This window comes from Daphnia pulex, chromosome 8 (genome assembly GCF_021134715.1).
Source record: "Daphnia pulex isolate KAP4 chromosome 8, ASM2113471v1".
NCBI lineage: Eukaryota > Metazoa > Arthropoda > Branchiopoda > Diplostraca > Daphniidae > Daphnia > Daphnia pulex.
Window position 1 is genome coordinate 12,552,124 of NC_060024.1, and position 26,423 is coordinate 12,578,546.

General features: G+C 41.5%; 3 protein-coding genes across 6 annotated transcripts in view; 1 reads left to right on the top strand and 2 right to left on the bottom strand.

Moving 5' to 3' along the window:
- Positions 1-20,019, bottom strand: part of LOC124199990 (segmentation protein cap'n'collar-like) — a 28,982-nt gene extending 8,963 nt beyond the window's left edge. Inside the window, exons 1-5 of one of the 2 annotated variants that reach the window (XM_046596064.1) lie at positions 19,603-20,019; positions 17,548-17,688; positions 17,226-17,346; positions 7,465-7,649; positions 6,394-6,804 (exon numbers count right to left, since the gene is read on the bottom strand). In XM_046596064.1, the coding sequence (XP_046452020.1) occupies positions 6,394-6,804; positions 7,465-7,649; positions 17,226-17,346; positions 17,548-17,688; positions 19,603-19,713 (969 nt within the window). In that variant the 5' untranslated portion in view covers positions 19,714-20,019. Of the gene's footprint in view, positions 1-6,393; positions 6,805-7,464; positions 7,650-17,225; positions 17,347-17,547; positions 17,689-18,259; positions 19,531-19,602 lie in introns of those variants that run through there. The other variant, XM_046596063.1, reaches the window with a different exon arrangement.
- A 102-nt stretch (positions 20,020-20,121) lies between these two features.
- LOC124199993 (protein CREG1-like) lies at positions 20,122-21,998 on the top strand. 3 transcript variants are annotated; one of them, XM_046596066.1, is made up of 8 exons: positions 20,122-20,258; positions 20,342-20,512; positions 20,602-20,833; positions 20,891-21,045; positions 21,117-21,236; positions 21,308-21,386; positions 21,448-21,632; positions 21,696-21,998. In XM_046596066.1, the coding sequence occupies exons 3-7, from the start codon at positions 20,623-20,625 to the stop codon at positions 21,558-21,560; spliced, it is 678 nt and encodes a 225-aa protein (XP_046452022.1). In that variant the 5' UTR covers positions 20,122-20,258; positions 20,342-20,512; positions 20,602-20,622; the 3' UTR covers positions 21,561-21,632; positions 21,696-21,998. The 3 variants fall into 3 exon arrangements, with proteins under 3 accessions (XP_046452022.1, XP_046452023.1, XP_046452025.1); XM_046596067.1 differs by having other exon boundaries at positions 20,242-20,258; positions 20,325-20,512; XM_046596069.1 differs by having other exon boundaries at positions 20,252-20,512; positions 20,608-20,833.
- Positions 21,662-24,461, bottom strand: LOC124199992 (transmembrane protein 161B-like). Its single transcript, XM_046596065.1, has 12 exons — positions 24,238-24,461; positions 24,052-24,155; positions 23,809-23,989; positions 23,627-23,740; positions 23,484-23,566; positions 23,199-23,414; positions 23,021-23,137; positions 22,818-22,958; positions 22,572-22,746; positions 22,416-22,512; positions 22,186-22,343; positions 21,662-22,116 (listed from the first exon to the last, which is right to left on the bottom strand). Exons 1-12 carry the CDS (start codon positions 24,238-24,240, stop codon positions 21,991-21,993), a joined length of 1,515 nt encoding a protein of 504 aa, XP_046452021.1. The 5' UTR covers positions 24,241-24,461; the 3' UTR covers positions 21,662-21,990.
- Between the last annotated feature and the right edge of the window lie 1,962 nt (positions 24,462-26,423).

The window sequence follows — 26,423 nt, forward strand, 5'->3', positions numbered from 1 at the left end:
CGACGACGACCGGTGGTGGTGTATATATCTAATCCCAACAGGTTGTGAAGCCGAGCTTGTGTGTGTGTTACCTTTCGTTACGGACGACGACCGGGCAACGGACAACAGACGTGTGAGGTCCGTCAAGTCAAGCGCCATTTTTAGCGCGTCAAACAAATCCAATCGTAATTTCCCTTGGCCTCTCTATCTTTATGTCCCAGGCCGACTCTATAAAGGGAGAGAACAGAACACACACACACACACACGCACACATCCTTTGAAGAAAGAAGAGGGGAAAAAAAGAAAGAAAGAAAAAGAAAAGTCAAGAAGAGAAAAAGAAAAAAGACGAGCTCCTTTTTGCCCTGCATCAAAAGTCGGGGGGGTTTGCGTCGTGTGTAAATAAATTACAGACAACTTCCATATGTGTCCCGGTATTCCCCTTTTTACTTCGTGTTCTTTCTCTGCTTTTTTTTCTTCCCCGTCGTATCTTTTCTAATCTCCTCACCTGACACACTACCAGCGGTAGCAACGCTACAGGGCATATCTCACCACCGCTTTTTTTTTACTCCCGTCTTTTATAGATATTTTTTACTTACTACTATTAAAGTTTTTTGGGGGGTTCTTTCGATCCATTCCATTAAAGATGTACGACAAACAAAACAAACCGGAGCGCATTTAGTTTGTCTAAACAGAAATTCGGTGTTTCCCATCGCCTCACTCGGTGGTGGGCGATTTGATTTTTTTACGATTGAGCTCAGCCCGCCAACGGACCCACAAACAGTTTAGTGCGAGCGGTGATATAACAACCCGGGGAATTTGAAAAAAAAAGTAAGGTATATAGAGATCATATCATCCGTGTTTGTGTGGGTTTATTGAACCCGGGGCAATCAAATCCTTTCACTTGCCTTCTTCTTCTTCAATCTCGGCATAGCGGTATATAAACGCCGCTGAATAGACCCCGACAAACAAACACCAAAGTAGGAAAGATGGTGATGTGATTTGCGGAGGAAGTTAACCTACATGTCAGTCGCCGCCTAAACTATTCCCGGAATCGTGCATTCCCCTTTTCTCTCCTCTCTCTCTTTCCTTTTGATGATGGTTTTTTGGTTCCTTCTATTGCATTTTAATCCGATTACCACGTCAAACAGGTGGGGTCATCAATAAAGGGAAAACCGGACTGCTGGCTCAACTGTTGGGGATGCCAGTTTACTCGCGTGCCCGACGCCGCATTTGAACCTGTCACGAAGCCCAGCAATGTCAAACCCAAAGTCCCGAAAGCAAATAGCTCGCTCGATTTCTTGTTTTTTTCTCTCTCAATCCGATTAAAAGAAATTTTACGCAATTATAACGGCTGTGTGTGTTAAAAAGAATCGTCTCCGACACACGGTCCGACCGAACGAATACCAAATGAAATGTTTTGTTGACATGTTTTACCATGAAGTCCGTCGACGAGCAATCATCCGTCCCCATGGATTCTGCAGACGATGATCATACTACGCAGGACACAACACTGTGATTTTTTTGTTTTCCTCCTTTTCTTTTTGAGCGACTTTTTCTGAAATAATTCGATTCAATCCACAGAGTTCCCGCCCGGCGCTCAACAACGTTCGAAACGGCACCAGAGACGTCTTGGTCGCTGCTCGGCAGCAATAGCGAGACACTTACGGCGACATGGTGCGAACACGCACTTGAAAGAAACAAGTCACAAAAGCCAGCAAATGTGCTGGAAATGATTTAAATGTCACCACAAACGACCCAGGGCACAACTCAACCTGTTGGTAGGGGTGAAGATATTTTTATTTATTTTTTCCGGAAAAAAAATGGTGTTAAAAAGGATTTTCTTTCTTTCCTTTTCCCCCCCGTTTGATTTCTTCACTGGGCGACAACACTACACACAAATGATGGCCAAAAAAGAGCAACGAGGGGAGGCAGCTCAACCGAAGAGTAAAAGAGAGTATGCTCTTCTGCTACCTGTCTTACTCGATGGTCGTGCCTCGACTGACTCGGCTGGCTGCGAGACACAGAAAAAACCCTCTTGCCCAAGAGATGCTCTTCCCACCGGATTGCCAGGGGAAAATAGAAAAAAAGAAGCCCTCCTCCATCACACGACAAAAGAAGAAGCGGCTGAACGCGTCCGCTCCGCTCTCTTCTCTTTTTTCATTCTCCCTCACTACCACAAACATCATCACATCCCAGGATTTATTTAAATGGATAGAGAGAGAGAAAAAAGGGGCAGCCAGAGACAGGAAAGGATGTTTAATGCGCGCGGACCCAACCCAACATTTTCGGGATTTCATCAACGCGTTATTTATGTTGTTCGTTCATTCATGCCGGCAGGTACAGCGTGCACTACCGCAGACCCACCACACACACAAACACAGACAAAAACAAACTCGCAAAACCCCAGCGGTTCGAAACCCGCCCAATGTCAATCACGGACAATTTCAAAACAAAATCTTTTTAATAATAATAAATAAAAAAGAGGTTCCAAAAAAGGAAATGAGATCTAACTTCTTTTGATATAAAATCCCAAAATCAAAAAAAGATTATTTCTTTCACCCCCCCCCCCCCCCTCACTGGTCTCTCTCAGCACCTTTGAACGCCGGAATAACACATACAAATTCTTTCACATTCATTTACTTTTTGTATGTGGCCGTGTATATACGAAAAAGAGAGAGAGAGAGAGTTGGTTTGTGTGTGAAAACTAAGGTATTCACAACGGCAAGCCGGTCTGCAGATTATTCGTCTCTCTCTCTTTTTTTTTTCTCTGTCGCATGATGTCACGGTGAGTTCCACGAGAGGGAAAACCCATATATTCCCTCTGCCTCATATTCCCCCCTCTATGAGACTCCGACATGACAAATGATGCGGCGGAGGTCCCTAACTCTCTCTCTCTCTCTCTCTCTCTCGGGTTTCTTCATGTGATCATCCCGCGCTCGGTTCGAATCAACAACAAAAACGTACACCGAGAGAAGAAATAGAAATAAGAAAAGAAAAACGAAATGGTGAAAGAAGAAGGAAGAAGAAGGAAGATATGTCCCAACATTCTTCTTGGCAGAGACGACGACGACGACGGCGACTACCAGAAGTGAGCGAGGAAGATGGGAACAGACAAAAAGGAAGGAAAAAGAGCCATTCATAATCAAGTCATTCAAAAGTGGTTTTTCCCCTCCGTTCTGCACCACTGCAGAGAGCAATACAAGAAATGAGATAACCATCTCTTCCTTTTTTTTTCTCTCAACCAAACGGCAAAACGGAATAAAAGAAACGCAAAGGAAGAACACAGGAAGAGCGATGATATCTCGACAATTTCTCCGAAATAACATTTCATAAGCGCAGATGACGATTCCAGTGATTGCGACGCAATAACAAGCGTGCACAACCGCGAATCATTCCTAATGGAAGGGGCCAAACGGTTGCAATGAAGGCATAACCACCCACTCTCTTTTGAAAGACCCAACAAGTTCCCCCCGTACAGTTTGACAAACCTCAACCGTCTCGTTTCAACCATTTCGTCCGGATATTCAAACTAGCTGCTCACACAGGTACATCTTACCTCAGCGCATGTCTAAATAATATCTACTAGTCTCTTGTGAAAATATCAAACGGTCGTACGTGCTGGAGCGACCGTGCCAGCAGTCCATAGCCACTCGAATAAATATATACAGACACCCAAAAAGATAAAGGCTCAAGGTTCTCTCTTATTCTCTCTCTGAAGAAGAAGAAGAAGAAAAAAAGCCCCCCGTCCGTTCTTAAGCTGTTGCTGTTGTAAGATTTTTCCACCTGCTGTTGTTGTGTGTGTGACACAGAACGTCTCCCTCTCTCTGTCTCTCTTCGACGTCCACCAAAAAAAGAAGAAGAAAAGTTTGGCCTCTCCCAGACACTTCTTCTTCCACGCCATCCTTAGAACGTACACACGAAAATCTAACCTCTCCCTCAGCTAACATCAGCCACCAACCAGCTCGACTGCAACCACCAAAAGAGAGGCAAAGAAAGCTCTTTTGTCCTTCGGTTCTGCATGATTGTTCATCCGCCCCTTTCCAGCACTCGCCCAGAAACCAACAAGAAGGAAATTAAAATTATCTTCGTCTCTTTTTTTTTTCTTTTCCTTCCCTTTCGTTCTTTCTTCTTCTTTTCTTTTTGACACACGAAAAAAAAAGAAAGAAAAAGAACTTATTATATTCAGAGGGAGACCCACCAACACCGAGGTCGGCTCTAATGATGTATATATACTATGTACGTATACAGTATATATATATAAGGCTGTGTAGCGCTGCCGCCGCCATCGCCTCGCATTCTTTTGTTGCGTTACATTTCGAGTCGAAATAGGAACGTAGATGCAAGATAGACGAGGAGAAGGTTTTCCCCTTACAGCGTCGCCGTTGTCGTCGGGAGAAAAATAGAAAAACTGACAAGCCTAAGACACCTGCAACTTTTGCCGCCCGGTCCTTGTTGGTCTGCTCGTCGTGGTACCTCCCCCCACAAAAAAAAAGATACAGCCTCAGCACAACAGCAGCAGCAGCATGCAGCAACAACACAAGCGGACTTATCACAAATAATCTAACGCCTTTCAATCCCGGTGTGGCGCAAACCCGCCCTTTATTAAGATAATAAGACTTTTTCTTCTTCTTCTTCTTCTTCTTTTTCCTTCTAGCTCCTATCGCACAATAAGTCTGAAGGTAATACACTCTTTTCATTCGCGATCCCATAGAAGAGCGTCGTCAAAAAAAGACATCTCTTCTCGCCATCTTCCAATCAAAAGTGTCAGTTTGAGAGGGTGATAATGACACGCATTCACGCGAACGCGATGCGAAAAGAAAAACGGCGTGAACAAATGGCAAACACGTCGTCGTCGACCACCACTGTCTCTCGACAAAAGAGGAAACGGACGTGTGCGATGATGGGCCTCCCCAAAAAGAGTCTTTTCTTGTGGTCGAAGAGGAGGTGGTTGTGTGTGGGAAAGAGTGGGGCACATAACAAGTGGGGGGTACACACACACCTCGTGGCACTCGACTTTTATGGACACATCAACATGGTAGTAGCACCTGAGAAACGACAGAGACTGACCTCGATGATGGACACCCAAAAACCCTACACACAGCCAAGGCACAAAACAGTACTGCAGCAGAAGAAGGCGCTTCAAGTTGACAGCGAAGCCCCGGCACAACTGGTAATTGGCTCTCATTCGGAGGAATGTGTAAAAGGTTTTCCTTTTCTCACATCTATATTTTTTTCTTTCTTTCTTTTCTTTTTCTTGAAAAATAAAAATTAAAACCTCCATCGTCTTTTAAATGGGAAACATAATGGAGAGAACCCATCAAGTTCCAAGCGCGTCAAACGATCAAATTTTGATTTCCCCCCTCATTCTATTTAAGACTTCCTCTAAATAGGAATTGAAAAAAAAGAGGGCCACATTTAAATCGATACGAATTACTGAACATCCACAAAACACTTGTAGTGACAGCTATTTCCTTTTCCGACAAAGTCCCTCCTGTATTTGTCTCAACTGTAAGCCCGCTGGACAAGGTGTGCCCAGCAGCAGCACCAACTAAACTTACCCAAAGTTTCAGCCGATAGATAGGGATCATCGGGGCGCGTCGCTGGGCTTCCGCCGCTCGTTCAAATCGCTTTCCTATATTATACCTAATTCACCCACCCTCATCTTGTTTTTAGTTTAATTTGACTACGTTCCGAACTGGTTTTGAAGAAAGAAAAAAAAAGGGCCAAGTGGAGAAGAAGAAACTCTAAGCTAAGAAAACAAACGAGAAAATACCACGAAGAGAATAATGTTAAAAAAACAATCCGGCATCGCGTCCGCGTCTCAAGTATTCCTCTCTCTCTCTTCCCTGCGTATTTTGTCCAGTTCAGTTGGACTTGCACTTATGAAGATAGAGGAGGTGAGCACGGGGGGAGAGAGAGGAGAAAAGGCAAATACTCGACATTGTCTTTCCTTCCTAACAGAAAAGGACAATCCCTGTGGACGGCGGAGCGTGCAACTCGATGCTGCGGTTCTCTCGAGCGAACGTTCGTCAACCCAACCAAACGGTTGGGCCTCTGCATGGGTCTGTGAGCACACAAGAAAAGTGTGTTGACATAACCCAACACACGAAATAAGAAAAAAAGTCTTTCGCTCTCAGCTTCAACACACACACCACCGTCACCAAAATGGGCATTCTTCGACGAGTATGTCAACAAACAAACATCCTTCGTGAACGAACCTCTCGTTCGTAAGATGTGGACCGACGGACAACTTGTTCAATCTTTTTTTTCTTCTCCCCTGCCCAACACTTTTGAACTTTCTCTGGAACACAATAATCTAGACGCATAGAGACCGAACAGTTCGTGCTGGTAGGAGAAAAATGCGACAGGTTCTGGACAATCGAGTTGAAATGTTTGTAGAAATTGTAATGGTACCTGTAGTGAGCGTGGATGCATCTGGGCTGTCTGGATCATGTCCTCCAGGCTGGCTTCAAGTTGCTCGCTGATGGCGTCGATGGTATTACTGGCGCTCGACTCGGGCCGAATCAATTTGACCAGCTCCTCTTCTTCCTCGTCGTCGGCGTCGTTCTCGATTTCCTCGTGGGCCCGATTATCTTCGCTGTCGAAATAGAAGCCCAGATCCAAATCGCCGATTGATTCTTCACCAGACGACCCGGCGCTAGCGCCGTCCGACAACAATGAGCCAAAGTTGAGCGCAGAGGTGCTCTCCTGGACTGTCTGGCGAGCGGCAACGATCGAACCCAAAACTGGATCGAGTTGCCCAATAAGTTCCGCACTCTCTGGGCTGAGTGCGCCGAGTGTGAAATTGCTCTCGGTCAATTTTTCCTACAAATACGATACACACAAAAAAAAATAAATTTTCAAATGATAATTTAGATATTTCAATTCTCGGTAAATCGGAATAGGGTCTACTGATACCCTTGTCTATATTTCTTAGTGGTGCCTTGGTGTTATTAACCTCATGGTGACTTGAATGCGGGGGACGATCTGTATTTTCATTATCATTTTTTAATTCTTATTATTTTGTAACGGAATCGACAAGAGATTTGACTGGTGGTCACGGACCAATCTAAGGATTTCCAAGTCCCGAGGAAACGGAACAAAAGGCCGTCGGCGGGGGAAACGCCAAAGCTGCGAAACAATTCAAAACGCTGTTTTTTTTTTTTATTTTTTATTTCTTCGGCGAAAGAAACAATTCGGCAGTTTCTAGCAGCTCGTTGCTATCTTTCTATTATCTAAGTCGTCTAGTACTTCCCTTGAATAACGATCCGGGAAATAAGAGAGAGAAACAGACGGAGGGGAAAAAAATTGTCTTTTCGTTTCGTCGAAGTTTCAAGTTATTTCTTTCCCAGTTGATAACAATAACAAGGAAGGGAGCTACGGTGAATTATAGGTAATAATAAGCTACCAGCCAAAAAAAAAAAATGATGAGAATAGTCATTTTAAATGAGAGAAAAAACAAGCCATCAAGGCACACAGACTTACCTCGTCGTAATCGACAAAGCCAAAAACTTTGTCTAGCGCTAAGGAATCCTCACTCGAATCCAACGGCTTTTCAGGTGACGATTTGTCTTCCTCTTCCGACGGTTCCGACGACTCCGACGGCTCCGACTCGCCACCCGAAGTGGACGGCTGGACTGTATCGGCCTTGTCCAGCAAGACGTACTCGCCTGTCATTAACAACAAATAAAAAAAAGGAAAGGTGTGAGTTGACAGATCGACTAGACAAAATCAAACCATTTCATTTGATGGATGAATGAATGGGAAAGAGCGACCGTTAAAAAAGACCTGACCTTTTAGGCCTACAAACTACTACCCCCCTCGACAAAATAGAGATGATCTCTCTCAAGATTAAAAGCGCACCTTAGGGCGGCTTTAACCGGCCAAACGATTTCGCCATTGACATTTCAATGTATAAATAAGAGCTCGATGAAGCGTTTCCCAGATAATGTCGCGTGCGAACAAGGGAAGCAGATGAAATGATACCGAGAAAGAGAGATAGAGAAAAGTGTCTCGTAATAGCTGCTTAAGTAACTGGATGATGATGACTAAACGTTCTGCTCGGGAAGACCCCGGGTTTTAAAGGGGGGACCTGCTTTTTTTTTTCTTCTTCGTCAGCCCACCGTCATTCCGGCTTGGTCATCACGATTGAAATGCTGTGTCAAACATCGAGATCAGTCACCGCGCCATTACGTGGCAAGGTCGTCTTTTTTTAGTGTGTGTACTACCCTAACCGCGTCAAAGTGTCTACCTAATGTTTTCTTATTAGGCCTCTCTGGCTTCTGGTAGGTAGCCCCCGTTTGGTTTGCTGGACTAATAACAAATCGCTTCAAATACAGAAGAAACAGGCCACTATGTTCGGCGTTCTGATCAATAGAGATGACCGAGTCAATTACCTGCACAGCTATAAAGCTACAGTTACAAATAGGCTAACTACGCTGCCGTTCGTTCAAGTCGCTAAGAGAAGCTGCCGTGTCACCACAACAATGTCAAGTCACAAGGGTTTGACGACCGGGAATTTTTTTCCTCTCTCAATCTCGTTCTCGTACCCATCATCCCGTGACTGGCACCTTTCAGCAATTTGACCTACAACCTCGCTGGGACGTTTAGCAATGAGACTTTAATTCATAATGATTATGAAATCTTTCAGAATGTAACTAAAACCATTTTGAAGAAGATGGTTTGTTCGAAACAAAACCAAGAATGGCAAGAACAGCAATCGGTTCCAAAAACACGGCACGGTCGAACGAGCACTGCGACATCATCGACGACGACAACAAGAGATGCGCAAAGTCATAAGCACGCGCCGTCACAATTCTCATTTTGGAAGCGAATTCAAACAACAGCCGTGCGGAGTCAATAAACGGTTGTTTCTCTTTTGGTGGGAGAGAGACCCAAGTTTTTCTGGGCGTGAAATGATTTTCAACTTTTTGATTGTCCACCTCGGTTGTCGCGATTATAGTCATTGTTCTCCCCCGAGCGAATCATTATGATTATGACCACACACAAAAAATAAAAACAAGGTAACAAATCTACTTTTGAAGAATTATTTTACGGGATTCACGATAGACAACACTGTAAAAATTCATCCGTTTCGCGTCATTGAAAAAGAACGAAAACTTCCAAATTGTTATCATCATCTAGTCACGCTGCTCCGTAATTTGAACGCGGTGTTTAATTGAAAAAGAAACGAATCTATTTTCAGAGATTCGTTGGGAAAAGTGAAACATATAGGAACAGACATCTAGGCCAAACAAGGCCTATAATCTCTCTCCACTAGCGAGTTACTAGTATAACTAAAGGCGACTCTTTGAGAAGAGATTATCGAAGCGTCCAACAACTTGAACCTATTTTCCTCTACATTTTTCGGGATAAGGTTTTTTTTTTTTTAAATGTACCTCGTCATTTGACTTTATTGACGTGAAAATGTTGCCAACACAAAACTAAATAAAGGGGCCTTTCTATCGGATGGGACAAAAACAAGATGCCAATGGTTATATTATATAGTACCTGTTGGAATGTAATCCGGACCCGAAGACGCTCGGCGCTAAGAAATCAATGGCTGTGTCGAAAATAATATTCACGACGCTTCCAACAACAACAACAAAGCCACGGGGAGGGAAAGAAAAAAGTCACTCACGCGGCCAGTCCAATAACAAAATAAAAATCCGGGAATGGTGTTAAGAAAAGAAGAAAAAACCAACGGATGATGGCAGCCAAGAGGAGTAGAATAACAACAACAAAATCCGGTGTGTGTGTGTGTGTGTGTGTTGTGTGTGTCGAGGATGGAAGAAACTAACTGCACGCCCGAGTCGGCAGAGACCCCGATGCCGAATCTGTGGCCTCAGCCAAGTTGGAACTTTTATTCAAACACACACCCACAGTTGTGATGCTGGTACGGAGAGAGAGAGGAGGCCCAGAGGGGAGTAGTGTAGTATAGTACAAAAAAGTATGGCTACATAAGCACGCAACGCATAGCGTGCTCTCGCTGCCTACTACGAACGCCAGCGCAAGAGGAGGAGGGCTGAACTTGAAAAGACTAGAGGATTGGCTCCGATGAAAAACCTCCAGGTACAAAAAAGAAAAAAATGGGAAAAAAGAAAAGGCAGCTAGACATATCTTCCTACCTTTTCTTTTCTTTTTTCCCCTTCACAATACGCTTCGGCTCTATGCGCACCACCTCTCTCTCTCTCTCTCTCTGTGTACGCGTGTGTGTGTATCTCTCCTCCCTCCCACCTCATTTCAATGTATTTATTATTTCGAGAGAGAAGGAAGAAGTCAGAAACTAGAAAAGAAAAAGAAAGAAAATTTTAAAAGAAGAAATAGACGCAAGAGAAAGAGACGACTGGTGGTGTAAAATACGCTGCTGGAAATAGTTGGCCAGCAGGAGCAACAGCAACAGGATGGAAGCGGAAAAAAAAGAAGAGAAAGAGAGGGGGGAGAATCTCAAATGAAAGCCACTCAACCGACCGCCCTTTTCTACTATCTGCTGGCTTGACCAATAGAACGGACCCGTCCCTCTTCTCTTTTTTTTATATTTAGTAGATAGAATTTTTATATTATATTCGTTGGCTTCTTCCCACTGGCGTCCCGATGTTTCTCCATTGTTACCTTATCAAAGTCAGGTCTCGACACAACAGAAAATAGCGGTTGCATGGGGCGGGCGAATATTAAACATGTTTTTTTTTCTCCCACCAGAATAAAAATATATATATATATATTTTTATTTTAAAGAGAGAACAAAAACATCGGTTGAATACGTAATGTTTATATAAAACCTACTACTAAAAACCTCGAAAAAAAAAAAGTTGAATTCATCTGTAGCCGGATGTGTGAGCGACGGATGTGCGACTAAACCAACACACATACGGATAGACCTTCAATTACGAGCAAACAAATAAACACAAGAAGAACCGGACGTGACCGCGTGAAAAGGTCGACCTTTGCAATGCATTCAAACGATATGGCAGCAGCTCGCATCAATTTTGGGAATATCGAAAATATCCAGAGAATTTACGCACGACAAATGTACACGGGGACCTTGTTTTTGTTTTTTCCCGATTCGAGTCGTCGATGTCCTCTCCTTCGACTAGGAGGGACCAAGGAAAAAAGAGATACTACAAAACGAAGAAAACAAAAAAAAAATGAACAAGAATAGAGCGCTAGTCGGAATGAAATTCGTGGAACCACGAACAAAAAACGGACGCTCCGGTCGACCGACCAGACAATGGCTAAGACGAAAGCTATTTAAAGAAGGAAAGAAAAAAATAAGAGACTTTTACCTTTAGCAGCCAAAGAGGTCTGAAGGCTAGCGCTAAGACTACTACCACTACGTATCAAAACTTTTGAAGCTGTTATGTTTTCCCTCTTCTATACAAATTTAGTAGAGTTACACTTCATGCGTTGCTGCACTTTTGGCTGTGTGCTAATACTATTAAACTTTAGATTTTCTTTTTCAACTTGATGAAAAATCTGGGGGTTTTGAATCTTTTTAACGATTTTAAATGAATATCTCACGCTGACCGTTCCGCGCTCTCAGCAATCAAATAAACTCCCGTGACACATTCCGTTCGCGCGAGGTGCATCGCAATTCAATTCCTCCGAAAAAGGACTAACGACGACCGGGGGCCCTGTCTATATAATTTCACAGATTACATAGAGGGCCCTTAATCGACGACGTCTAATAACAATGACATGTAATTTAAGAAAAAAAAGGGGGGGGGGTGGCAGGCAGTTCTAGGTGGATGGAACGATTACCGAGTTGCCTCAAAAGTAATTACTATCAACGATTTCCTTTTGAAAAAAATGCTTTGGCTCAAAAATGTTTCATTCCATTTTTGGGGTCTCTTCTTTTTTCATTGGCGGGGCCGAGAAGGAATTGAATGCGCGACAAACATCATGTACGAAATACGGACTAGTACAAACATAATAGGGACGTGTCAATTAAATTTTCTGGGCCCGGCAGGCAGCAGCCGAGACTGTGTTGTTTCAAAGCTGTTATTACAAGCACACAAGAAATAGAAAACTTCCCTCCCAACGAGGTTCGAGATGAGCAGGGACTTGAAGCTGCACTGCAATATATGGACATGGGGAACTCAAGAGGAGGCGAGGCCGAGACAAGGAACTTTTTTTCTTTCCTTCTTCCCTCAAGTTGTGTCTACCAAGCGCGCAGCTTCCCTCCCATTTAGCTGTCAACTTCTTGGGAACGTGTTAAAACACGCTATTTAAACAAGCAGAAGGGTAGAGGGAGGAGGACACGAAAGAGGAGAAGAAGAAGAAGAGGAAAGACCCGCATACATTGCCGATCAAACAACCATCGGATAACATGGAAATAAAACATAATCCCGACTCTGTGTGTTTGTGTGTTTTTTCTTTCTTTCTTGGGCTTCTCTTTTTTCTCCATTGCGCTTCGTTTCCTAACAGTACGTGACTTTTGGGTAGAAAATGACTCAATGAGCCAGTGGATTCGCTCACGCCGACCATTATTTCGATGACGACAACGGACCCCAAACAACTAGTTCTTCAAGAAAAGCTTCCAACTGTTATAACAACATCCAACCTGGTTTTCCCTACGAAGAAATCTTCCTGCGATTCTTCTCCTCTCCAATGTTTTTCATGCGAATTTGATCCACAAATATACACGGATTGAGGTTGTTTCCAACGGGCAAGAATGGAGTTATTGGTACAACAAGCGCACGAATGAAATTTCAAAATAAAAATGCTAGAATGTTTTTCTCGTTTTCTTTACGCTGAAAAAAGGGGGCGAAGGACCCCTTCATCAAAGACTATTGTCTAACCCACCTCTCCCGACTACCTACCAAGCTGCTACTACGTGAAGATAAAATCGGACAAAAGAGTTTTCTTGTTATTTCTTTACCTTTCTATCTGTCAGTCTCTTTCTCTTTATTTTTAAAAAGATAGAAAAAACAACATCCAAATAGAACAAGAGAAAATTAAATGCAATCCAGTGAAACAGAGCTCCAAACTGCATGTCAAACACATTCACAATTAGAAGCTCTAACATTATTTTTTTAAATCTCACAGCCTCGATTAGCGTAGACGATCTAAAGCGTGAAGAGAATCAAACCAAATCTATTCCACTGTAACCTGACCCTTGAACACTACCGACTTAAAATTTTCCAGGAAAATGGTCGATTCAATCTGACGATGAAACGAGTGACCGTCCCAGCTTCCCTGCCAGTTTCCGCGTTATCGATAAAATGCGCATATCTATCTATCCAACAAGTTTCACACTATACATAATGTATGTGGATGCGATGTACACTGCGTCGTTTCGGTTAGTTTCTAGTTTTTTTTACTTTTAATTTTACAACTAGAATATGAAAAGTCGTGATCAGGAAGAAAAAGTCCTGGAGTGCGTAAAATAAGGAATCGCGCAAGCTGATCGGTGAGAGAGAGAGAAAAAGAGGGTTATAACAAATGATTCGTTGGAATTCTTTTTTATCTGTTTCCTTCGAGACTTTTCCGATGTAATAATATTCATGCAGGATAGAAAAAAAAAAGGTTGAAGGAAAGAGAGATCGAGGGAACAGCATGGTACATAATAAGCGACCGGCGGGTGGTTCTCTAACGCAACCAACCAATGGCGTGGATCGGCCAATGAAACGGACGGACCTACCATCCTTCTTTTGGTATCATGCACAGTTATATACACGCGTGTATAGTGAATAGACACACACATGCCGAATGAAAAAAAAATTCCCCCTAGCACACGTAACCAGAGAAGGGGAGAGAGAAAGAACACGAAGCCAGGAAAAAGGCTAGCTGGCAGCCTCTGGCAGTGTGAGTTTGAATTCACCTAACACAAGCACATCGGAGAGAATGGATGAAGAAAAAAGATACGAAGGCACCCCCGAAAAGAAAAAAGAAAACGTGATGGTCTGTCCCGCCGTCCCGTCAGAGAAAAAAAAAGAGAGACGGTTCAAATTGGATATTCAAGTTACAAAAGAAAAAAAAAAGAACTGAGAGAGAGAGACGGAACGTGTGCTGGCTTCACGGAAGAGTAGAAAATCCCGTAGCCCGGTAACATAATAGAAATAAGAGAAAAAAGAAGAAACTCCGATATACGATGCAAGTTTTGCATTCCATCCCGCTGGGTGGAGCAGTGCGCCAGGTTGGAGCTCTATAACCTAAACGCCGTGACGGAATCTCTCTCTGTGTCTATCTCTTAGGACAAAGAGGGAGAAGAAAAAGAAACGACAAACAGTTTTCTCTCTCTTTTTCCCAATCAGCGCCATCTCACACTAATTTTTCATGCAAGTCGTGTGTTGCATTGCATCGGGAGGAATTGTTCGGGGGGGCTTTCTCCAAAGACCTCCCTCCAACGCTGCTGGGCCCCTTTGACATCGGGGGGTCGGAGCAAAGACGCGACGACGCGCTCGCTGCTGTGCGATTTCGATCGCCGAAAATTTACTTGTACAAGACATCTTTTTCTTTGGCCTCACTTTATTATCCGTCAGCTAGAAAATGCCGTTTCGACCCGCGGCTCGAGGGGGGCAAAAATAGATCAGATTCCGACACTGTTTGAAAAACTGAAGCTCCGGCAGAGCTTATTTTACTCTCGGTGCACAAGACCTACACGCGCCTACACGCACATAGAAACAATGAGTCTATTATCCTTCCATTTCTAAACCAAAAATAAAAAGCCCAAAGGTTTGGAAAAAAGTCAATACTGAACAAACTATTCATCACGTTGGAAAAATGAATTTTACGGACCTCACTGATACTGCTGCGGTCTTCAAAGACTTTTTTTTCGGACTCCTTTTGTCTCCGACCGCCGATGGAACTCTTTCTTAACATTTTAATGAATTCGCAGGCACCTGAGACGGTGAGAAGGTTCATAACAAACTAGTCTTTTCGGTACTTTCTTCTTCCTTTTTCTACCCCGCTTGTTTTGTTTCTCTGTCCATTTTGCTGGCCACGGGTCATAAGGTCCATGCAGCAGCGCTGAGTTAATGATCGCGCCCGGGCCTCAATTCTCGCCGCGCTTAACGATTTGGAGAGTATCTTTATAAGCAGGACATCCAACTTTTCACTTCGGAGAGGGGTCATCCCCCGCTGAACAGGATCATTTACGCACCGATAATTTCTCCGATGGTCATTGTGGGGGTAAACACAAAAACAACAACGCAAACGAAGGGAGGAAAAAAAGTGATATTTATAAAAGAAAAACGGCCTACGAACCATAAACGATTGAATTCTGGAATTTCGGTCGACTTAACTTTGAACACAAATGCGTAGTGCTAAATGTGAAGCGTAACCTTCGAATGTGATTTATCCTTGATGTGACACAAGGATCCCAACGACAGAGTCGGTAGAATGCAGCGAAGTAACGCCTTCCGCTACTTTAATTCAAAAATGGTTGCGCTTCCACAAGGGGAATGCAATCATAAAGGGGAAAAAAGATCAAAGAGAGAGAGAGAGAGACTCGGTCTTTTCGGAGTGCGGAAGAAAAATGAAGGAGATGGAAATGCCGAACGGACGCGGAGTCGAATGTAATCCCGCTGTTGTTGCTCGGCTTCACCTTTTTAGTGAAGGGAGCCAGGTTTTTATGATTAATGATTGCGGGTGCAACAGCACAAGACATCAGCGGGAGGTTTTTTCTCCTTATTTTTCTTCTTTCTTCGTCTGACTATGGCAAAAAAAAAGGTAGGGAGGGAGAAGTCTCACAGAATGGACGGGCATCTGCTCTTCCTGGCTAGTTCCTCTCCTAATAGGCTTTCCATTCCATTATCACAGCATCAAGGCTATAAAACCCCATTCGAAACGTAATCACAATGATACGAAAAGCATTCAAAAGTCAAACCAGAGTCTATTCAACACGCCACGGTCCGAGGAGACAACTGGCATATCCAAATACGAAACTGGAACGCGAGCAGGAATGAATTTCCGGAATCAAATGAACCCAACCAACTCTGTAGGGACACATCCGCATCTCTTTTTGGCGGATGTTAAGATCGCGTAACTTGTTGGCTGGAAATCGAATTCCTCCCATCCCACGGATATTTACTTTGAAATGACGTTTGTAACATGAAAAAAAAAAATGTTTTTGGAAATACCTGGCCTTGCGTAGATACATCGAGAAAAATATGTATATAATATCACATATAAATATAATATATATCCCCCCTCTGGTCGACAAGTCCGAGTTAGCGGGGCGTCGAACTCTGAGTAATGACTAATGATCTTTGCCTGTCATGTGGGATATAGCATTCATCGGCGGAGCCATCTCCTTCTTTTTTTTTCTTTTTCTCTCTTCTTCTCCTCTCCTCTTTTCTTTCTCTTTCACGGCGGCCCACATACGCCAGACTTTTCTCTCTTTTTCCCTTTTGTTACTGATGTTGAAAAGCAACTGTTCTGGCATTCTATACGATGTGGATGGCGATACAAAGTATGAAGCGATCAGAATGTACCGCAAAGCGCTTAGCCGGAATTTTTTGTGGTGCAAAACTGTTGACTATTTGGCGCTGAATGTCATTTGTAGATTTTCAGAAAAAAAAAAATTGTTTCGTGGAATTACGTCTGAAATAATATCATCACCGCATAACCCAAAGAAAAAACTGCCTGAATAAATTCAGCTTGGTTGTAACAAATGCGGAATAAGAAAAGATCTTTAAAAGCTTGAATAATTAAATAAAGTTAATATATAAGCATCAATTATGTAACACTTATATAAGAAAAGATTTTTCTTGAACCATACTGTTCAATGTGCGTAAAAAACGGAACTTTTGCCAAGTTCTGGAAACGGTCAGCGCCACCTAGTAGTAAAGCAAGAAACGAGTATGCTTTTCCTTCGCTAGATGGTGCCACTGACCAAAATTCCGAAAATTCACAGAACCTTCGAGAAGTGTCATAAGGAAGTCCGAGGTCACTTGTACTATTTATCCACCAACCACATTTATGTGACGACATTTCTGATTTGGTTTTTGAAATCTGCGCAGCGCAGACTTGACACTCTATGAATCCATATACAGATGGATGCAGCGTAGTTAAGAAATGCGACAACCTGTTGCGATGTTACCATGGGTTCAAAGGATCCAACGCAGGATCAGATCACATTTCCTGAACTCAGTAGAAACTCGCTAACTATTTGAGACTCACCAATAAGAATTTACGCATCATGTTAGTCTAGTGACGCAATCCTTTTAACGTTTTCCTTAGAAAACGCAAAAATAAAAAAACCCACACGACCTAACCAGCAATTTGTTATGCAATTTTTCACTCACCTGTTTCATCATCAATTCGATATGATAAGCCGGCCCAGGGATCGTCATCTGAAGGAGATTTGTCCGGAGGGTCCTCGTCGTTCTTATTTTCGCCATTTTTGGTCTTCTCCTTTTGTTCGCCCTGCATGTCAGATAAAGAAAGTTTGTACAACCCATTATTTATTGCTGCTCATTAGACGATGAAGCTTCCATGCAGTTCACAGCCAGCACTTTTGTCGGCCTTCCTCTAACATGTAATATCTCTTTATGACACAGCCTTCACATTGCAGTGCCGACCATTTTTTTTTCTTTTTTCAAATAGGAAAAACTGTAGTTTCTCTACCTTCAAATCCAACTTGTCCTTCAACGTTGCTGTGTCGACATCCTCGCTGCTGGATTCTTGATCTTCCGGAAAGAGAAAATGATCACGGGGGACTCCAATGTCGATGTCTTGCTTCCATAAAATTTCTATCAGGTCCGCATCCTGTGACATGGATACAAATTGTGTTACATAAGTCAAAACAGGGTTTCCTTGAAAAATCAATCGAACAAAAACTAAATTTCAGTATCCGTTATATAAATCACAACACTACGACATAGAGAAATCCAGGAAAATCATGCGTCCGATGAAATTTTGCGAGGTCAATCGACAACAGAACAGGCAGAATGTTTCTAACAGACTGTTGAGTGTTGGGAGATTTGGGAGATCCTGAGACTGGGTCTACAAGAGGTCGCCAAGACAAAAATTGTATCCAACGTGTTCTCCTGATGACAAACAAGAAATCGGCAGCAGCATGACATGCCATTTGTGGACTGCATCGCACGTCATCATCGTATTTTTTTTTTCTTTTTAGCAAATTCATGCTTAGCTTTCAATTGCATTCATCACCCATTTTGGACCTGCTGCCACGACAACAGCATAGCACCATTACCCTTTTCACTCTTTGTACAACAGAACAGACCTGCTTACACTCCAGGTGGTAGGAGGGGGAGCAATTCACTTGGCAGACTCTGAGTATTTAATGGATTTTTATCTTGATTGTCAATGGCTTTACCTCCAGAGATAGTACAGAAGCGTCATCTTGAATAGAAGATTCTGGAGGTGATTGTGGTTGTATGGAATCCAGTAGTTCATCATGATGGGATTGTGAACTTACAGTGGCAGCTATCAATGAACTGCTAGAAGAAGCAACAACAGGGCTCACTGTGTTTACATTAGGCAAATTTGAGTCACGGTTGAGTGAGCTGTCATCCAGCAGGTAAGCGGTAATTGTTCTTGGGCTTCGTGGGGGTAAGATGCTTGTGTATCTCCCAAGATCATTTAAATCTTCAATGAGCTCTTCTTGATATTGAGTTAAAGAAGCTTCCATGCTCTTAGGATGTAAGTAGGGTATATCTGGCAAGTTGCTCATGAATCCATGATGGAAATCCGATGGGGCATGAGCCCAAGTGTCTCCCATTGTAACATTGTGGAAACTTCCCCGAATGGAATTGGACCGTCCCAGACCCAATCCAAGATAAGATTCAGGATCTACTCTAATCAAACTGAGTATCAGAGCTAGATGAAGAAGTTCATCCGAGTGTCTATGAATCTTTTTGACGTAAGCCAACATTTTGGCGTTTATTGCTTTGTCTCGGCGTTCAGATTAACTTTGTGCACAGTACGTCGCAACGACGTAGTTCTTGGGAGTGGGGATTCAGGTTCCCTATGTCGAGGGAAACATCACTAAAAACAGTATTCATCAAACACGTTCACCAACATTTTGTTTGTATGTTGCAATCTTGATAGTTTGTTTTGAAAGGAAGATGCTGCTGCTGCTGCTGCTACGACAGCGGCGTGAAAATTTACAAGTCTATCCTCTTTGTAAAGGGGCAAAGTGACTCAGCTCTCACGCTGGATCAGTGACACCTAGGGAGCCAACAATAAACTAACAAGAATGATGCAACACTCCGACGAACATATCTCGTATCTTACGTACAGTGTAAGTTTATAACCACTCAATTTGGACAGGCATTTATCAGTGTTATAAGTCACGGGATATGCAAGGTGACTTTCAGTCAAACTTTGTACCTTCCTTAAAATTTAATGTCGATTGATGTCTGAATTTTTCCGGTTTGATGACGTAAAATCCAGACGTAAATACAGCATTGCCAAACAACATCACACATTTTCCTCTGTACATTTTAACACGACAATATATATCAGCATGCACCTGATACAAAACAACATGATCTGATGTTGCTAAGAATGCAAAAAATCCTTGAAAATTTCCAAAATTTAGACTTTGGCCCTGATAAAGTCATATCTTATCATATTGTTTACAAAAGCCCGGCAAAAATATCACAAATAGGCTGGCGTAGCAACGAAGAGAAATTGGAGAAAGGAAGGAAAACTAACCTCGTTAAATATACTGCCTTTATTTGTGGATTTCGCAGAGTTGGCAATATGCACTGGCGAATCTGGTTCAGGAGATAAACTCAACATCAAGGGAAGATCCACATCCACCATTTTTCGGTTTAACTTAAACTGTTTCACGTTAGAAAACTGTTTGTTTTGATTTTTCACCTCGGTGACGACCAACCACACGATGCCTCAAGCGTGAATCGTATTCCTCGGGACTCGAAACTAGAATGCCTAGACAGTGTCGACAATCGTGACGGCGAGTAGAAAAAGTAGGCGGCGCCTAAAGTCCTTAGGACTTCGTATAGTACACTTGGCGCCCGATTCACCCGTTGGGCAGTGTCGCTAATGCTCGATTTGCTGGCGATTTCAAGTCTATGGGTTATCAATTCAGAATTATCAACGAACTCTGCTTGTTTTTTTTTTGTATCCAGTCAGGTATTAATTTACAAAATCTTCTTCCAACCGGACATGTTTATCAACAAGCTCACAAAATCAACATTAGAAGCAAGAGCTGGACGTGCTGAGCTGGACCCTGTGATAAGACTCGCACCAATCGAACTGGCAACGCTTGCTCGGTTTTAAGATGGTCTCCGTTACTAGGGCATGATACACATACATAGTGGAAAGCCTTGAGATAAAACTGGACGAAGGTAGGGCTGAATCAAACTTGATCTGACACTAGCGACATCCCCTTGAATTTCTGATCACGTTCCAAGTGTATGTTTTAATATAGGCCCTCGTCCGTACCGTATCGGACACATATCATAAAAATTTTCAGGTCTGCATTGATTATACGACTGGAGTCTTGTTTACTTTTCCTATCCGGATAAGGCTGCAATTGATATTCACAAATCCTGAAAGCGTGTTTCGAAAAGATTAAACCGAATTGTTTAGTAACCGCCAGGTAGAGTTTCCTTTAACATTTTTAACGCTTAGCGTAAAGAAAACGGCAAAGTGTGTCGTGCTCATTAAAAAAATGTCCTTTGGGTGTAGTTCTAGCGTTAAACCGTAACCATGGAACGCAGCTGGAAATTCTTCGCTTTGATGTTTGTTCTGGCTGAATGGATCGAACCGGGAGACTTTGCGCTGAACAACCGCAACCACATAACATATGTCAACATGCCCTACGAAATAAAAAGAGAAAATAATCTAACCGTCGTTAAATCGGAACCTCCTCCACACGAGCTAGTGGCCAAAATGGCTCGCTATATCGTACACAAGAGTGGTAAATTAAATAATGATTTAAAACAATCTAGCTACTATAAAGTTGTGACCATTTAAGACTGGACCGCACTTGCCACCATTTCGACCCACGCTCCCATCGCAGGCTATCCGTTTGCTAATATTTTCTCGGTAAGCGATGGACCAGTCCACATTTCAAAAGGGGTCCCTTATTTTTACTTGACGGACATGGAAATATCTGTTCAGGATTTAAAAGTAAGCATCATTTCTTAGTATCTAACATGACGTTGTGCCAGTACGCTTTACGCGGTTTAACTAATACGCAGGAAGACTCAAGGACGACAATCACAATGAGTTTAGCTCAAACTCATTTCTGCAAAAAACACCAGTACGACCCGGAAGATCCTCTTTGTGCTCACATTATTCTGACGGGGAAACTCGTTCGCGTACGTAATGACTTGAAGCCATTAAAGTGCATTTAAAAATTGATCGAAACATTGATCGAATTGATTTTTAGGTCACCGATCCCAGCGAAAAGAGCTTTGCACGAAAAGCGTTATTCTCTCGACATCCGGAAATGAAAGACTGGCCAAAAGGTTCTTAATATTTAAATAATGATTTGAATTGCAAAGTTACTCACCTGGTTTGCAATTTCAGATCACGGTTGGTGGTTCGGGAAATTAGTTATCAGTAAAATCTGCCTTCTCGATTACTTTGGTGGTGTAAAGGACGTCGATCTAGCCGAGTACTTCGCCACCAGTCCTTTGTGAATTAAAGAAATCGTTGTAACCTTAGAATAGAAGGCTCAAAATTGCAATGTTAATAAAAGCTTCGAAAAAAAAGTGTGACAATTAGAATTGAATGAATTTGCTTATCAAATAAATTAACTATTTATTCATAAATAGTTTAACAGGGTAGGCAAATAAGGGATTTGTTCACAGATCCTTAATCGTCATCATCCAGGCCGAACTCGAATGAGATCTGTTGTTTCAAAATGTAGAAGTAAACGCTCACTCACACACGCACGCAATTCACACACAATGAACCACAGGGGTTTCCTACGGAGATTGACTACTTGTGCTGTATTTGCATCCATCCGACAGCAGAAGACACGGGACTACTTTGAATTGCAAGTATCTGCACGCCGCCAAAATTGTGATGCACGGCACTGTTCGTCCATTAGACATGTTCGTCTCGGTTTCACACTACTCCATCAAAAAAATAGGACTGGTAGGCGAGACCACAGCCAATTGTGAAGAAAGACAAAAATTGCATCCACCAGTTGGCAAACCCGAAAATGCCACGAAATACTTCGTACGAAAATATCTGGCAATCAATTCAAAAATTTGTAATTATAATTTTTAAAATCATCAATAAATAATCTGGATTACAAACCTGGTGAAATGTGCTGAGGGCCGCAAGCCACTGTTCTCTGGCGTCAACCAAAGTGGTCTCGTCATTTGGCAAAAGAGTTGAGAGAGTTGCTTTTGGTTCCTGCTGTGGATCGCACTCGTCTGGGTTATAATGATGTTGACCAAACCAACCGTAGCCTCCTACATAATGTTTAATCGATAAAACCATTAGTGACAGTGATAAAATTAATGGAACTAGACAAAAGTAGTTACCCAAAGTTTTGTTCATCAACGTAAAACCGACACAAAGGATAACCGGTGCAACGAATTGCAATCCAACCACACAAAGATAGTAGAAAATAATAGCAATCTGCAAAAAAAAATGAAATTAAACATTTTTTCCAGCATTAAAAATGAACTATTGTCAACCTTTCTCTGAAGGTCAACATTCGAAATTCGACCAGCCTCTTTTTTCATGTTTTCAATCTTCTCTTGGGCTAAGTTGAGATAAGCCTGGAAGCAAGATGGTGCGGAAACGATCCGAACGATGCTGAAAACTACACACAACCAAAGACGCATGCTGTCGAATGTTGCATCATTCATGCTAACAAAAATTAAAAAAAAAATAGGTAAATTTATCATATTTGTAACCAGATAAAACTCTATTATTCTTACAGTGGGGCTTCCATGTTACCGAAGATTCGGACGGAGAAATAATGCCTCGCCAAAGGGCGAACCCAAAGAAGGGAAAGCAGGAACGGCGATACCAGATTGATGTACATGAACATTTTTAACACTTTTCTTTCGCTACAATAACTGCAGAGAAGAGAACAACATTTCAATTTCAGATTTTATGTTTCAACTTGTTTTAAGCTTACCGTAAAGCATCTAGATGCATGCGACTCACTCGCAAACCAGGAAATATAAATAGAGCACCCGTAATTCCGCACCACACAGCAAAGCAGAGTTTCAGAATCAACTTGGAAGCAGGACCTCTGTAATAGATCAATAATTTAAGACGACGATTTAAAATTTATCGAATATGAGACGTTATACTCTGAATCCATCGATTGGCGTTCTAAGAAAACGGATGCACTTTTATTGAAAGAGGAATATGCAGCATCCAATCCGATCTCCAGGTTAGATTCGTCAATCAATAGCAATCCTAAGGCAAGGACGAAGCAAAACGATCCACCGACAAGAACCAATGACCTCTCAGCAGCAGCTTCGGTGTTCCAGAAGTAAAGACTAGTGACACTGCAAAGCGATTTTCTGTGGAATAAATCATAACAAAAAATTATCATCTGCAGTTCACATCTTTTTGCAGCTAAGAATAATTACAAGGCAAATCCAATAAGTAGAAGGCACCACAGCATACTAAGGTTAACTTCTTGATTACCCTTAGGAAACACCCCACAGTAGACCTGATGTGGAACAATTGTATAAACTTTTGAAGAAAATAATTGAAAAAAAATCTAACTTACCTCTGTTATAAGATAGACAACTAGGACGAATACACTGTAGTCAACCAACCAAACAAATTCAGTGAAAAACTTGAGTTGTAAAACATCTTTAGGAAATATTTTGGCAGTTTCAAGCTGAGAGCACAAATAGAAGATAATACAAATTTAATACAAATTTAGAATCTTATTGAAAATAACCTTACCTGTAAATCCAAATTTCTGGGAACTGTAAATGTCTTATCTTCTACAGGTTCCTCTGCCCACTTTCTTTTGTGCTTCCCTCGTTTATTGTCTCCTTCTTTAGGCTTTGGCTTTGGTTTGGGCTGCGGAAGTCCTGCTAACTTTCTCAACTCTGCATCGGTAGGGTGGAGGTAGTACACCAGCCTGAAAAAAAAATACATTCCTGTAATTTTTAAATTCTATGTGAACCTTAAAGTTTGTTTTACCCTGTTTTGCACAGGATCCATTTCCCAAATGAAAATCGTTGAGTCACTTTTTGCATGATGCTGATGGTGAGCAAAGTGACTATCAATTGAACTCCTAAAACAGCCTAAATAAGCAAAAGTACATGATTTAACATTAGTTAGTAGGCCGGCAAATGTAATGTGTTCCAATCGAGTTAAACAACGTACCATTTTGAGCAAATAGAAAAGGTTTCCAACTCTAAAATGACAAAATTTCAGCCGGCAAACTGCTCAATGGGCTGGGCCCTTCTGATTTACAAGAATAAACTGGCCACACGTATAGAATACCAAAATAAAATCTTCGATAGACTAAATTATCGGTCTTAAGGAACTTCCTCACGGTGGGCTCACGCTTTCTGTACGACAGCAGACAGCAATCGAAAAAAATGCGCGGAAAGTCCACACAGCGTTGAGACAAGCGGCTAATTCAAAATAAAGATAAAGAATCTCGACGGTGTCATTACTCATTAGTCAGTTTCAGTTAGTGTTAATATCAAATATATCAATGATCACGTATCACCAGTCTCAATAGAGAAATCACGCGAGGAAAATGAAGAAAGAGTAAGTCCCCAATTTCCTTAATTTGCGTGATTACCCTTATAATGTAGTATGTACATGCATCGTTACAGAATATGTATTATTTGTAATAAGGTCTTTCAGACTATCAGATATATATGGTATGGGATACAATTTAAAAATCAATAATATCGACCAATGTTTCTATTATTGCTCCACTAATAAGATACAAAAAGGGATGACAAAGTTGAGAAAGAAAAGCGCTTTGATTTATTTGTTTTACCTTTTACGGTGCCTGCCAACTTTATTATTTAGTTAATCTATAAACATTTCTCACGTGAAATAACCGAAATAATTTTTTTTCAATCTAAATTATGTAAAAATTTTCGGATAAAGTCGATATAAAAGAGATTAAATTAAATAGAAGCTATACGTACTGAAGGATTAGATCCCATTCCGCCTGACGATGATGATACGAATGGTGGCACTTTTTCATCCTGCAGTGATGCGTTATCCACTCGGCCACCGGGGTCCGCCAACAAATATATTTTTAAACTAAAAGTTCCTTCCGATCGAGTCGGTGAGACTAACTTTTTTTATTTATCTAATCTATAAACATTTCTCACGCGAAATAACCGAAATATATTTTTTTTAAACTAGCTTATTTCCAAATAATCGGAAAAAAATGGATATAATAGAAATTAATGCAAAAAGATGATATACCTATTGCTAGATTAGATCCTCTCCCGTCTCACGATAATCGATGAACTGTCCATGGTCCAATTGATGACCGGTAAATTATTTTGTTCATTAATATTGTTCCGATGCGTTATCCACTCGCCCACCGTGCTCCTATCACTTTCTTATTTTTTGTAAATTAAATAATCTTCCCGATGGAATAAAATTTATAACAGTCTGTAAAACTAATTTTTTATCGTCCATTGATTTTTATTTTTAACTGTCTTTTCCCTGATGTATATATGTAATAACCTATTCTACCTATATCAGATAATTATATTGTACACTTTTTTAAATTTACGTTGACCGATGTTCAACGTGTCCACTCGTCTGTAATGCGCAATACCTCGTCAACTTGAGCGACGTGACTTATCACTAATGATGAAGTTAATAAAGCTCTTGTTGTACTATCCAGTAATTGTTTATAAAACTAAAGATTCCTTTCGATCGCGTCGGTGAGACTAATTTTTTTTATTTATCTAATCTATAAACATTTTTTCTCACGCGAAATCACCGAATTTTTTTTTTTTTAACTAAATTATGTCCAAATAATTTAAAAAATAATGGATATAATAGAAATTAATTCAAAAAGATGATATACCTATTGCTAGATTTGATCCTCTCCCGTCTCACGATAATCGATGAACTGTCCATGGTCCAATTGATGACCGGTATATTATTTTGTTCATTAATATTGTTCCGATGCTTTATCCACTCGCCCACCGTGCTCCTATTAACATATATTTTTTTTAAATTAAATATTCCTTTATTTCCTTCCGATCGAATAACATTTATAACAGTCTGTAAGTCTGTAAGACTAATTTTTTGTCACCCATTGATTTATATTTTTAACCTGATGTCTGTGTATATATGTAATAACCTATTCTGCCTATATCAGATAATTATATTGTATATACTTTTTTAAATTTATGTTTACCGACGTTCAACGTGTCCACTCGTCTGTAATACGCAATACCTTGTCAACTTGAGCGACGTGACTTATCACTAATGATGAAACTAATAAAGCTCTTGTTGTACTATCCGGTAATTGTAACTGGCAATGAATTAATGAGGCTAATAATAACTATTTCTTGACACTA

Bases quoted from the DNA above. Each gene is read 5' to 3' on its own strand.
- LOC124199992 (XM_046596065.1), bottom strand. The intron at 22,747-22,817 runs GTAAGAATAATA...AATTTTTGTTAG, and splicing joins GGTAACATGGAAGCCCCACT to CATGAATGATGCAACATTCG. The intron at 22,513-22,571 runs GTTGACAATAGT...TTTTTTTTGCAG, and splicing joins ATGTTGACCTTCAGAGAAAG to ATTGCTATTATTTTCTACTA.
- LOC124199993 (XM_046596066.1), top strand. From the start codon at position 20,623: ATGGAACGCAGCTGGAAATTCTTCGCTTTGATGTTTGTTCTGGCTGAA. The intron at 20,834-20,890 runs GTAAATTAAATA...TGACCATTTAAG, and splicing joins CTATATCGTACACAAGAGTG to ACTGGACCGCACTTGCCACC. The intron at 21,046-21,116 runs GTAAGCATCATT...ACTAATACGCAG, and splicing joins TATCTGTTCAGGATTTAAAA to GAAGACTCAAGGACGACAAT.